General features: G+C 46.0%; 1 protein-coding gene across 8 annotated transcripts in view; it reads left to right on the top strand.

Annotated features, from left to right (window-relative positions):
* Window positions 1-12,232, top strand: part of FNIP2 (folliculin interacting protein 2) — a 129,449-nt gene that overhangs the window by 71,600 nt on the left and 45,617 nt on the right. For 5 of the 8 annotated variants that reach the window (XM_086346939.1, XM_086346938.1, XM_086346934.1 and 2 more), the window contains 3 exons: window positions 1,454-1,554; window positions 1,719-1,808; window positions 3,733-3,804. In XM_086346939.1, the coding sequence (XP_086203065.1) occupies window positions 1,454-1,554; window positions 1,719-1,808; window positions 3,733-3,804 (263 nt within the window). The remainder of the gene's footprint in view (window positions 1-1,453; window positions 1,555-1,718; window positions 1,809-3,732; window positions 3,805-12,232) is intronic. The other 3 variants (XM_086346940.1, XM_086346937.1, XM_086346935.1) reach the window with 1 other exon arrangement.

The raw sequence follows: 12,232 nt of genomic DNA, 5'->3' as shown, positions 1-12,232 counted from the left end.
AAACATTTGTTATACTTGGGTAAGTTTGAAAGAAATGTTTGTTATAAATTAAAGGGGTATTCTTCAGGGTCAGATAAAGGCTGTATTTTTTTTTACGGTCTTTGGAAATTAAAAGTATGTTTCTCTGCAAATTTGGGTGCCTTTGAGTAAGTCTGCTTACTTTTCAGCCCAGTAAAGAATTTATATTTTTGAGCATTTTAAGACTGGATTGTCAGGACTTAAGCGTAGGAATCAGAGAAGGCAATGGCACCTCACTCCAGTACTCTTGCCTGGAAAATCCCGTGGACAGAGGAGCCTGGTAGGCTGCAGTCCATGGGGTCACTAAGAGTCGGACATGACTGAGCGACTTCACTTTCACTTTTCACTTTCATGCATTGGAGAAGGAAATGGCAATCCAGTCCAGTGTTCTTGCCTGGAGAATCCCAGGGACAGGGGAACCTGGTGGGCTGCCATCTGTGGGGTCGTACAGAGTCGCACTTCAGTCGCACGACTGAAGTGACTTAGCAGCAGTAGGAGCAAGCATAGGAATTAATGTTTCTTTTTTGGTGAGATATTCTTTTCCAGATCTTTGCTACTACCTGAGCATTTATTATACTAACTCCCTCAATAAAATATTGAGCTTAGATTTAAGTAAAAATGATTTTTGCCTCATTATGCTATATTATCCTCAAAATCTTTATTTCACTTCTTAGTAAATACAATAAATTATTAAAATCTGCTTCTCTCACACGTATGTTGTTGTGTTAGTCACTCAGTCATATCTGAGTCTTTGTGATCCCAAAGACTGTAGCCCATTAGGCTCATCTGTCCATAGAATTCTCCAGGCAGGAATACTGGAGTGGGTTGCCATTCCCTTCTCCAGGGTATCTTCCCAACCCAGGGATAGAACCTGGGTTTTCTTCATTGCAGACAGATTCTTTACCATCTGAGCCACCAGGGAAGCCCTCTCACATGTTTATTTATGAGTAATTCTAACTTTTTAGAAGTTGTGGAATCAGACTCCTATAAAAAAATCATAATTTCCCTTATATGGTCCTCCTGAAAAAGGTTGCCAAATTTCTCATGGATGTTAACTAAGAGTTAAAATGAATTTCATTTTGAAGGTTTATGTAAAATTACCCTTGAAATAAGTAGCATTAGCCTTGGTCTTAGTCACCAAAACAAGATTTTAGAGTTTCTTATTCCCCCTTATATAATGTGAAATTGTATATTTGGATTGTAAATGTTTGGAATGTGTCATTTAGTTTTAAAGGTTTAACTACCTCCCAGAACCTTTCTTGTCTTCCAACAAATTCCCCTGAAGATTAATTCCCTCCAGTAGATGCGAGACTTTATTAATTTATAAAGAAAAATCTGACCAACTGGTGGATTGTCTTGTACCTGAGAGTCTGTTAGCAAACAGCTGTATTCATCTCTTGATGTTTCTCTCCCTTCCATCCCCTTCTGGACTTAGCTTGCAAGACAGCTTCGAATACATCAACCAAGATCCTAACCTGGGGAAACTGAACACAAATCAGAATAACCTGGGTCCCTGTCGGACCGGAAGTAACCTAGGTAAACGCCGCCGCGTAGTTGGGTCTTGCTTTCTGGGTGCCCCCCCGCTGCGGGTGTGCGTTTTGCTTTCTTTGAGTTTGCGGTGTTGTTTTGTTCTGGCAGTATCTTTAATCTGTGTTTATTCTGTGTGTGCCTTGTCCGCCCCCGTGTCGTCTCCGCCGCAGGTGCGCTGCAGGGATGCGGCGGCAAGCTGCCCCCAGGGGCGGCCGAGGGAGGACCTCTCCGGCTCAGCCGCAGCGCCTCTTTCTTTGCAGGTTTGTGTGGAATGCTGCGCACGGTGTGACCCGCACACACTAATAAATCCTGGGCAGGTTCTTGGAAACAAATCCTGTTTGGCACCTCTCTAGAAATCCAAGGGGCTCTTGAGATAATTAGTTCCAAATGCTGCCAAGTTCCCCATGTTCTGAAACTTCCACCCGTGAACCCCTATTGTAAAGTTTCTGTAATACCCCAGTGTAAGCTGATTTTGATCCAAAATGAGCCCTTCGTATTTCTAAGAGGATAATATCTTCTGATCTTCTTCAGCCTGTTCTGCTGCTGTGAACTGTCTCTCTTTACTGTGGCATCTTTAGTCCGTTTTTCACCTGCATCCTTACTGCACAGTCTTTTCAAAAGTCACTCTAACAACAGCATGGAAGACCAACCTCACTCATTTTCTCTCTGTCTCTGTGGCAAGAGAGAGAGCTCAAATGCATTTTCCAGCTTCTTTACAGGTGTAATTGTCTGCATCTCTCTGGGTAGGTACACTCTGAGCAGAGCCTGGTCTTCTAGCTGAGGCTGTCTGCTATCTGTGTAGGCTGGCATGATTAACAAGTGTGGAAGTCTTCACTGCTAACTTTAAAGGTTGTGTTTATGGCAAATGGTATGCTTCATTCCATTTTTCTTTGTAGCCTAAAATATGCTAGGCCCCCTAGTTAACTGACAGACACTCTCCTACCTACTTCAAAATGAGGATAACATGTTTGTTTATACACTCTCCTTAAAATTGCAAAAATAAACATGCTTCACAAAATAGCTGGCAAATATAACACTCAGGCAGGGCAACCTTGTGCACTATAAAGCTAACTGTAGCCACATGTCAGCTACCTTCTAGCTCAATAAGGAAATAGTTAAGACTGATCTGAAGCTTTCCTAGAAGTCTGTAATCCTTGATAGAGTGTTTTCTTTTTTTGTTAGTTTTTTTTGGAGTTTTGTTGTCTTACAGTGTAGTGCTAGTTTCTACTGTACAGCGAAGTGAAACAGCTTTACGTATACATGTATCACCTCTTTTCTGGATTCCCTTCCCATTTAGGTCACCACAGAGCACTGAGTAGAGTTCCTTGTGTATACATAGGTTCTCATTAGTTATCTATTTTACTGCTGATACTATGTATAAAATAGAGTGTTTTCTAAGCAAGTCTACAATAATTCTGAATCTCGGTATATATGGAAAAGAGGTGGAGAAAAAATTGTTGAAAATAAATACGTGTTTTCTATCTACCAAGAGAATGGGTTATAAAACAGAAACATTTTTCAAATTTATGAAATGGTTTTCACGTAGTTCTCTAGGTGGCCTATAGTTGTTACTAAAACTGATTATAAAGCATTTTGAAATTTCTTAATATTTTGAAGTACATTCTAATATATTGAAAATACTTAAATACTATTTAAAATCTACTAATGAGGAAAATGCCTCAAAGTATCCACTGCAGGATGCAGTTCATTGTATCAAGTGCCCACATAGTTTATGATTCAGTTAGAGGTGAGTATGGGATAAGTGTCTGTGCTGCTGTAGGACAGGCACCTGATCCTGCCTCCCCCACCTGCCCTGCTCCTCTCCCCTCTTTTCTCCCCCCCACTCTCCTCCTCCCCTCTCTTTTCCGCCCCCTCTCCTTCCCTCCACCTCCCCTTCTTTTCTCCTGCTCCCCCCGCCCCCCACCTCCTCTCTACTCTTCCCCCCTCTTCCTCATCCCACCCCTTCCTCACCCTTTCTCCTACCGCCCTCCTCCCCCCTACTCTCCCCTCCCCCATCTCTTCCTCACCCCTCTCCTCTTCCTCCCCCATCTCTGTCTTTGCTGCACTGAATTCTGCTTTCTTGTTCCTCTCTATGTACACTTACGCTGGTCCTCACTAGCCATCATAAAAATGAGTGCAGTTGATTTGAACAGTCCACTGACCAGGTTTCCTTGCCTCCCACAGCACACAGCACCCCGGTTGATATGCCGAGCAGAGGACAGAACGAAGACAGGGACAGCGGCATCGCCCGGTCAGGTATGTGCGTGTCTCCTCTTGTTTGGCATCGCCCTTGGGGTGGGCACTCTGAGCTCTGGGCCTTCAGGGGTAGTGTCCAGGCATGATGTGCACCAGGATGAGCCCTGGCAGTGAACACGCACTGAGAAGTGTCCCTCTAAAAAGAGAGATGCCTCCTTGAGCCAGTGGTCCTTGCTTGCTGAGTGCTGAGGGTCAGATCAGGGGAGGGACAGTGTCCGTGGGTGTCACTCTGATCATGAGCGTGGCAGGGCTGCCTGCTGACCCATTCACTCCTTCTGTCCTGGAGACATACTGCTCTAGATTTTATCTTCTGTGCCTTTTCTTATGATGTCAGGCTGTTACTGACCAGAGTGTTTGGCCTCCTTAATCAGTAGAAATTGACAAGAGACCAGACACAAAATTCAAACAAGGCTTTATTGGGCCCCCACTGCAGCAGGGGTAGCGAGAACAAGTAACAGGTGCCCTAGCTTGCTCCCGGCGGAGAAGGCAATGGCACCCCACTTCAGTACTTTTGCCAGGAAAATCCCATGGACAGAGGAGCCTGGTACGCTGCAGTCCATGGGGTTGCTAGGAGTCAGACATAACTGAGTGACTTCACTTTCACTTTTCACTTTCTTGCATTGGAGAAGGAAATGGCAACCCACTCCAGTGTTCTTGCCTGGAGAATCCCAGGAACAGGGGATGGGGTCGCACAGAGTCCGACACGACTGAAGCAACTTAGCAGCAGCAGCAGCTTGCTCCCGGAGAGGAGAGGGGAGTGAGCTGAGCTGGTTCCTTACACGGGGTGCGCGTAGGAGTGCGTCCAGGGATCAGGCTGGAGGGGTGGCGTGGTGGTGTGTGCAGAGGGCATGCACAGTACCCTGCTTTTACTCCCAACACTCTGCTTTTGTTCCTGGATCTTCAGAAGTTGTAGTTAGAGTCTTTGGTTTTTTTGTGTCTTTAACTTGCCCCAGCTGCACATGCATGCAGTTATTTTTAGTCCCTTCTAGTTTCTTGGTATCTGCTGAGACATTTGTCCAGGCCCACGCACTACAGCAAAGGGTCCTGGGTCGCAGCCTGTCTCAAAGCCTTAAACTTTCTCAAGACTGCTTTTAAGATCTCTTGGTTTCTGCTCTTATACCTGATTCTGCTTTTGACTTTGATTTGTGGTTCAGATCAGAGATAGATTCCTTGCAGTGAAAGAAGGGTGGTGAGTGAATGATGTGGAATTGGAGGGTTCGGGGGTGTGTGGGCTGTGCCCGCTGCAGGCTTGGGGCACCTACTGCAGCCGGTTGGCCCTCACCTCATTGTGCTGAGCCTGGGCTGGGCTTGCTGCCTTAAGTCATTTCTGTTTCCCTCCAGTCCCTTCCATGTGGTACCTAGCCCTTCACCCTGCTCGGCATATAGCTCTGCTCCCAAGTTGTTAAGTGAAATGGAGTTTGTGACAGAGTCCACCTGTTTGGTTAATATATGTCACGTGATGAAAAGTACACAACATTCTGTGTATGATTGGTTTCAGTGAGTTGATTGACTTTGGGTTTCCTGATCCCGTCTTAGGTAAACTTGGTCAGAGGTGTAATTGCCATTAGTTGGACCTGTGTTGTTTTCATTTGTAGCAGTTTTTACACAAATGTAAAACCTGGGATATGCCGCTTATGGCGTGGTAAGAGGATCATCTGACTTTGTGTTCCGTGGTGCTTGGGATGATCTCCATCTGTACGGGGTGTGGTCAGCATCCACGCTGCAGGAGGGCCTTTGAGTCACACCCATCCATCAGCCACTGGAGGCTGAGAGTGTGCGGTGTGATGGTCTTAGTGTCCCAGAGCCCAGCCCCTGGAGCCTCTCCAGTCAGGCTTGGCTGGGGCTGGCTCTGTCTTGGTCAAGTCTCCAGGAATAAAGAAGCAGGAACCACAGTAGAAGCAAGGCCATGCTCCAAACCAGTTGCTGCCTTAGCAGCTCATAGAATTTGGTGTGTTTGTCTTTATGTGGTGAACACCCAGGTGGCACTAGTGGTAAAGAACCCACCTGCCAGTGCAGGAGATGTCAGCGACACGGGTTCAATCCCTGGATCAGGAAGATTCCCTGGAGGAGGGCATGGCAACCCGCTCTAGTATTCTTGCCTGGAGAACCCCATGGACAGAGAAGCGTGGGCAGTCCATAGTGTTGCAAAGAGTCGGACACAACTGAAGTGACTTAACACGTTTGCGTGCACACCTTTGTGCAGTGAACACTCTTTACCCAAAGATGACTAGTATTTGACCGAGTCCCACTCTGAGCCCTGAGATCACAAGGTTCCCACTGTAACTTTCTCTTATGTATCTGTTTCTGCTCCTTCTTGTTCCAGAAAAGACTAGAGAGACTGGGGGGAGCTGGTGCCAACAGAAAGTTGGCACCTTAGGCGGAAGTTTGGGTGTTCCTGGGTAGCTTCTCGGTTTATCGTGTGTTTGGTATGAAGGTTCACGTTGTGCACATCAGAATCCCCATAGGTTTGGTAGTTCTCTGACTCTAAATCACGCCTTAGATGAGTCTTTTTTGGCCTCCGAGAAGCAGGAACGTTGAGAGGCTGAGTGTGCATTGAAGTGAAAGGTCCATAGCAGCCGCATCTGGGTGTTTTCTCGGGAGGAGGAGGCAGATGTGAATCTGGTGCAAATGTGAACTCTGACTTCCCTGGTGGCTCAGCTCGTGAACGAGGCACCTCTCCTTTGAGGCTCCCAGCGTCCTGTTGCAGGGATGGCAGACGTGGGGCTGCATGGGGCCCCGATGGGCCTTCTGCTTCCCTTCCTCCTGGGAGCCGCTTCAAAGTCATTGGGTGCTCCCGGGGCAGGTCTCCCTCCACTGAGGCCTCTTGTGCTCCCCAGGCCTCTGCTCCTCACCACCCATGCTGTGTGGGACCAAGTGCTCATCCTGAAGCAGAGCAGGGACTCCCAGAGTTTGACTTGAATCAGCAAGAGAAGACGTAAAAAATTAATGACATTGTTTATTCTCTTTTTCCTGTAATTTGTAACTTCCTGTCTTACTGGTTGAGAGATGGGGAAAATATTTTTTAATAGATTTTTATTTTTTAGAACAGTTGTAGATTTGCAGAGCAGTTGAGATGATAGTAGGGAGCGTCTGTGTACCTTGCACAAGCCTCCCTGTTAGTAACATGTTGGTTAATAAGATGGCGTGTTTATTAACAGTTGTCGTGTCCGCTTGGCTCCACTCTCCTCTGGGAGTTTCTCAGACTTTGTTTTGGTGACCTTGATGGTTTCAAGAACTAGCAGTCAGGTATTGCATAGAATGCCAGTTGTTAGAATTTGTTTGATGTTTCTCACGTGACTAGACTGGGGTTCTGGGTTTTAGGAAGAAAGAAAACAGAGGTAAAATGTCTTTTTTTTCTTTTTAAATGTCATTTAAAAAAAAAATTTTTTTTGGCTGTGCCGGCAGTTAGTTGCGGCACTCAGGATCTTTGATCTATGTTGCTTTGTGTTCCGTGTATATCCGTGGCTCTGTACATACTGCTGTCTGTGGTGCCTGCGCCTGTGTTCAGTTAAACGTGTGAGTTGGTGCTGGTTTCTCTGTTACCCATTATCCATGAGCATGGGGACCATCCCACCCTCCCCACCTGGCTTATCCGCAGACAGCGAGACACCCAGCTTCCCTGCCTGCCCTGCATTTAGGTGACGGATTCATTGCAGTCCACACACACCGGCGTCTGAGAGCTTAACCTGCCCTCCTTGGGAAACGCCTTTTTACACTAGAGTGCAGTGCTTGTGTGCAGCTTCTCTGACCTTGATGTCCACTCATGTCTAAGGTTCCCAAGGCCAACACCTTGGGAACGTGGGGAATATCTGCAGCTGCACAGGCAGCAGAAGCTCCGAGATCACAGCTGACACTGGCTCATCCTCACGATGAACTGGCTTTCTAACGGCTGCCCCAAACTCTGAACATCACACACCACACCTGAAGAAAAGAGGCCTCTTTTTTTTTTTTCTTTTAAAATCATCCTCTATAGAGAGGAACCTGATCTGGAATGAGGGGTCTGAGAGGACTAGGTACAGTTCCCCGGCGGAAGGTCACCAGGAGTCTGTGCACCCCCTGCAGGCCGATGTCACAGGAGGAGCGGGTCTGCACACGGACCACACACTCGTTGTGCGCAGTGTGCCCTGGGAGCGCAAAGCGCCGTCTGGGTTTCACCTCCGGGAGGGTCCCCTGTTGTTAAAGAACTCACTCATTCTGCTGGTTTCCACAGTTGGGCCAGCTAGGCACAGTTGAGCTTAAGAGGAGGGCTTGGAAGGATAGCGCTGATTCGGGCTCGACTGTCTATTCTGCAGCTGGGGCAGAGCTCAGCTTCCTCAGTTCTTTGTGCTTCTCATATTTCAGGCCAGACCCTTGGTGTGCTCCAAGAATAGATGTTTCTCTTCACAAATCTGTCAGTTCTTTCACATTACCTCTTTCCTTTCTAGACTTGTATTCATCTATACCTGTTTAAGAAAAATTAGAATCAACAAGTAATGCACACTGCAGGCAAAACTACAAGAGATCTAAGAATATTTCTGAGAAAAGATATGTGCTACTGTCAAGGAGAAATTTTAAAATCGTTGTTAGAGGAATGCATAAATATTATCTGGAGACAGAGATCGAGTTCCACAAATAAATATGTAAAGTCAGTGTAATTTCAATTAAAATCCCTTGTGAAGTTGGGCAAAATCACTTTTATTTGTGTGGAAGAACAAAGGACCAACCTCTACAAATCCTTTGTAGATTCGTTCTTAGAGTTCAGACTATGGCTACAAAGACATGGGTAAGTTACATAACTTGGCGTATAAATGTAGAGAGTGAGTAGGTCACCAGGGCTAGGCTAGAATTTATATCCTAGATGAGGGATTAAAATGTAAGGTATTTTTGGTCGAATATTTTTCATGCTAAAGAGAAATGAGCTATGAAGCCAAGAAAGGACAGCAGCAAACTTAAAAGCTCATGACTAAGTGAAAGAAGGCAGTCACGAAAGGCTGATGTGATGGTGTGCTATTGTAAGAATCACCGTGTGACATCGTGGAAATGACAAAGTGATGGAGACAGGAAAGAGATGGTGGTTGTCAGGGCTTGGGTGGGGGTAGATGGGGGGAGGACAGTGAACCTATGCTGTGTGGTGCTGTAGTGGTGGGTGCGTGTCATGATCTGTCCAGACAGCGTGGGATATGTACCCAGGAGTGAACCCCCGTGAAGCTCTGGACTCTGGGTGGTCAGTCACAGCAGACATGCCCTCTGGTGGGGATGCTGCTCTTGGGGAAGGCTGTGCATGTGAGCACCTGTGCATACTCTGCACCTGCCACTCCCGTTTTGTGGTGAACCTGAAACTGCTCTAAAAATGCAGTCTGTTTTTCTTTTCTTTTTCTTTCTTTTTCGGCCACACTGTATGGCGTGTGGGAATTTAGATCCCTGGCCAGGGATGGCATCCATGTTCCCTGCAATGAACCTCTGGACCACTAGGGAAGTCCCCTGAAGTCTGTTTTTAAAAATTGGTATGTTTTGAAATCTTGATGAGAAGAACATTGTCTTTTCATTCAGGGGGTTTTAAAGAAATTTTATTAAAACTGAAAAGTTACCTGTGGTGCTTTTGAGCACTGTATGTAGTCTTAAAGTAATTCTATGGTTTGGGAGCTAAATGTGTTTTAATCAGAATTTGATTTGCCAATTAACTTGTTTGGTTTATTAAAAAAGACGTCTTCCTATCAGACAATAATTGACCTTTTAAGTACTTCAACTCTTCTGTGATTAGAAACACAACTGCTGAACTTTAAAGAACTTTATATTTTTCAAGTGTTTAGTAAGCAGAAACTCTTACGAGAAGTACTGTTAGTGTTACAGTCAACAAAAGCTGTTGTCGTGTACTGTTTTAGTTGTAGTACCCTCTGTATCAAACTGAGAGAAAGGGTTCAGGCTCAGAGCCACACTGCTACCATCACCGTCACCACCATCATCACCACCACCACCGCCACCACCACCATCATCACCACCACTGCCGCTGCCACCATCACCACCACCACTGCTACCATCATCACCACCATCACCTCCACCACCATCACCACCACCACCATCATCACTTCCACCATCAAAGTGAAAGTGTTAGTCACTAAGTCGTGTCTGACTCTTTTTGACCCCATGGGCTATAGCCTACCAGGCTCCTCTGTCCATGGGTTTCTCCAGGCAAAAATACTGGAGTGGATTGCCATTCCTTTCTCCAGGGGATCTGCCTGACCCAGGAATCGAACCTGCATCTGCTACGTTGCAGGCAGATTCTTTACCATCTGAGCCACTAGGCTTCCCTGTCAAACATAAAAAAGACTTAAAATGAAGAGGTGGGGAGAAAATCCTTATGCTCTCTATACAGTTTTGACCATAGGAAGCTTTTTAACAAATTCAGGTTTTGAACTCTCTAGAAATTTTTTTTCTAATGTTTTGGGTCTGCTGTGCTTGTTGATTGAGACAGACATCACGAAGCAACTTTTCTTGAGAATCTTATGCACCAGACGTTTTTGTTGGATGTGAGGAGAGATCAGTAATCAAGTAGACATGTAGTTTATATTCAATAGAGAAGACACAGAGAAAGACAATAAAATGTAGGCAGGCTTCAGTCACCACCAGAGTGCTTGCTCAAGGAATGCCTCTCCTGGAAGCTGAAGTCTCAGTTGACTCAAGCACCTTGCTAACTTGCTTGGTGAAGACCAGAGCAGAGAACATGTTAGACTTTGGGGGCTGCTGGGGCAGAGCCCAGGGTTGGGAACAGGCTTTGCAAGTTTGTGTGTGGGCAGCATAAAGACTGCTATGTACTGGGAACAGAGGGAGGCTGGACGCAGTGAGGGGAGAGTCTGCAAGCTGAGCTTGAAGAGAAAATAGAGGTCTGGTCACATTAGCCTGTTGTAGGACTGGAAAAGGTCAGTTTTCATTGCAATCCCAAAGAAAGGCAATGCCAAAGAATGCTCAAACTATCGCACACTTGCACTCATCTCACACGCTAGTAAAGTAGTGCTCAAAATTCTCCAAGCCAGGCTTCAGCAATATGTGAACCGTGAACTTCCAGATGTTCAAGCTGGTTTTAGAAAAGGCAGAGAAACAAGAGATCAAATTGCCAGCATCCACTGGACCATTGAAAAAGCAGGAGAGTTCCAGAAAAACATCTATTTCTGCTTTATTGACTATGCCAAAGCCTTTGACTGTGTGGATCACAATAAACTGTGGAAAATTCTGAAAGAGATGGGAATACCAGACCACCTGACCTGCCTCTTGAGAAATCTGTATGCAGGTCAGGAAGCAACAGTTAGAACTGGACATGGAACAACAGACTGGTTCCAAATAGGAAAAGGAGTTCGTCAAGGCTGTATATTGTCACCCTGCTTATTTAACTTCTATGCAGAGTACATCATGAGAAACGCTGGACTGGAAGAAGCACAAGCTGAATTCAAGATTGCCGGGAGAAATATCAATAACCTCAGATATGCAGATGACCCCACCCTTATAGCAGAAAGTAAAGAAGAACTAAAGAGCCTCTTGATGAAAGTGAAAGAGGAGAATGAAAAAGGCTTAAAACTCAACATTCAGAAAACGAAGATCATGGCATCCGGTCCCATCACTTCATGGCAAATAGATGGGGAAACAGTGGAAACAGTGGCTGACTTTATTTTTCCGGTCTCCAAAATCACTGCAGATGGTGATTGCAGGCATGAAATTAAAAGACGCTTACTCCTTGGAAGGAAAGTTATGACTAACCTAGACAGCATATTAAAAAGCAGAGACATTACTTTGCCGTCTACTCAAAGCTATGGTTTTTCCAGTGGTCATGTATGGATGTGAGAGTTGGACCATAAAGAAAGCTGAGCGCCCAAGAATTGATGCTTTTGAACTGTGGTTTTGGAGAAAAGTCCAAGACTCCCTTGGACTGCAAGAAGACCAAAGCAGTCAATCTAAAAGGAAAGTAGCCCTGAATATTTATTGGAAGGACTGATGCTGAAGCTGAAACTCCAACACTTTGGCCACCTGATGCGAAGAGCTGACTCATTGGAAAAGTGTCTGACGTGGGGAAAGATTGAGGGCAGGAGGAGAAGGGGATGACAGAGGATGAGATGGTTGGATGGCATCACCGACTCAATGGACATGGGTTTGGGTGGACTCCGGGAGTTGGTGATAGACAGGGAGGCCTGGCGTGCTACGGTTCATGGGGTCGCAGAGTTGGACACGACTGAGCGACTGAACTGAACTGAGTTTTGGCGCGAGTGTGTCCGTAAACAAAGACACCTCATCTGTTCTGTCCAAGCTGTGCAAGAGATGGAGGACTTGGGGCTTCTGCGGGTTCCTCCGCCCAGGTGTCTCCTGCCAGTGAGGGCTATCTGGCAAGTCCAAACCTGCACTCTAGACCCAGATGTTTGCTGCAGTCCTGCCTCTGCACTGTCCCAGGTGTGCTGTCAGGTCG

This window comes from Bos grunniens, chromosome 17 (assembly GCF_055505025.1).
Source record: "Bos grunniens cultivar Pamir isolate PY7600 chromosome 17, Bosgru_T2T1.0, whole genome shotgun sequence".
Taxonomy (NCBI): Eukaryota; Metazoa; Chordata; class Mammalia; order Artiodactyla; family Bovidae; genus Bos; species Bos grunniens.
Note: the sequence above shows the minus strand (reverse complement) of the source record. Positions and strands in the feature narration are given on the sequence as shown.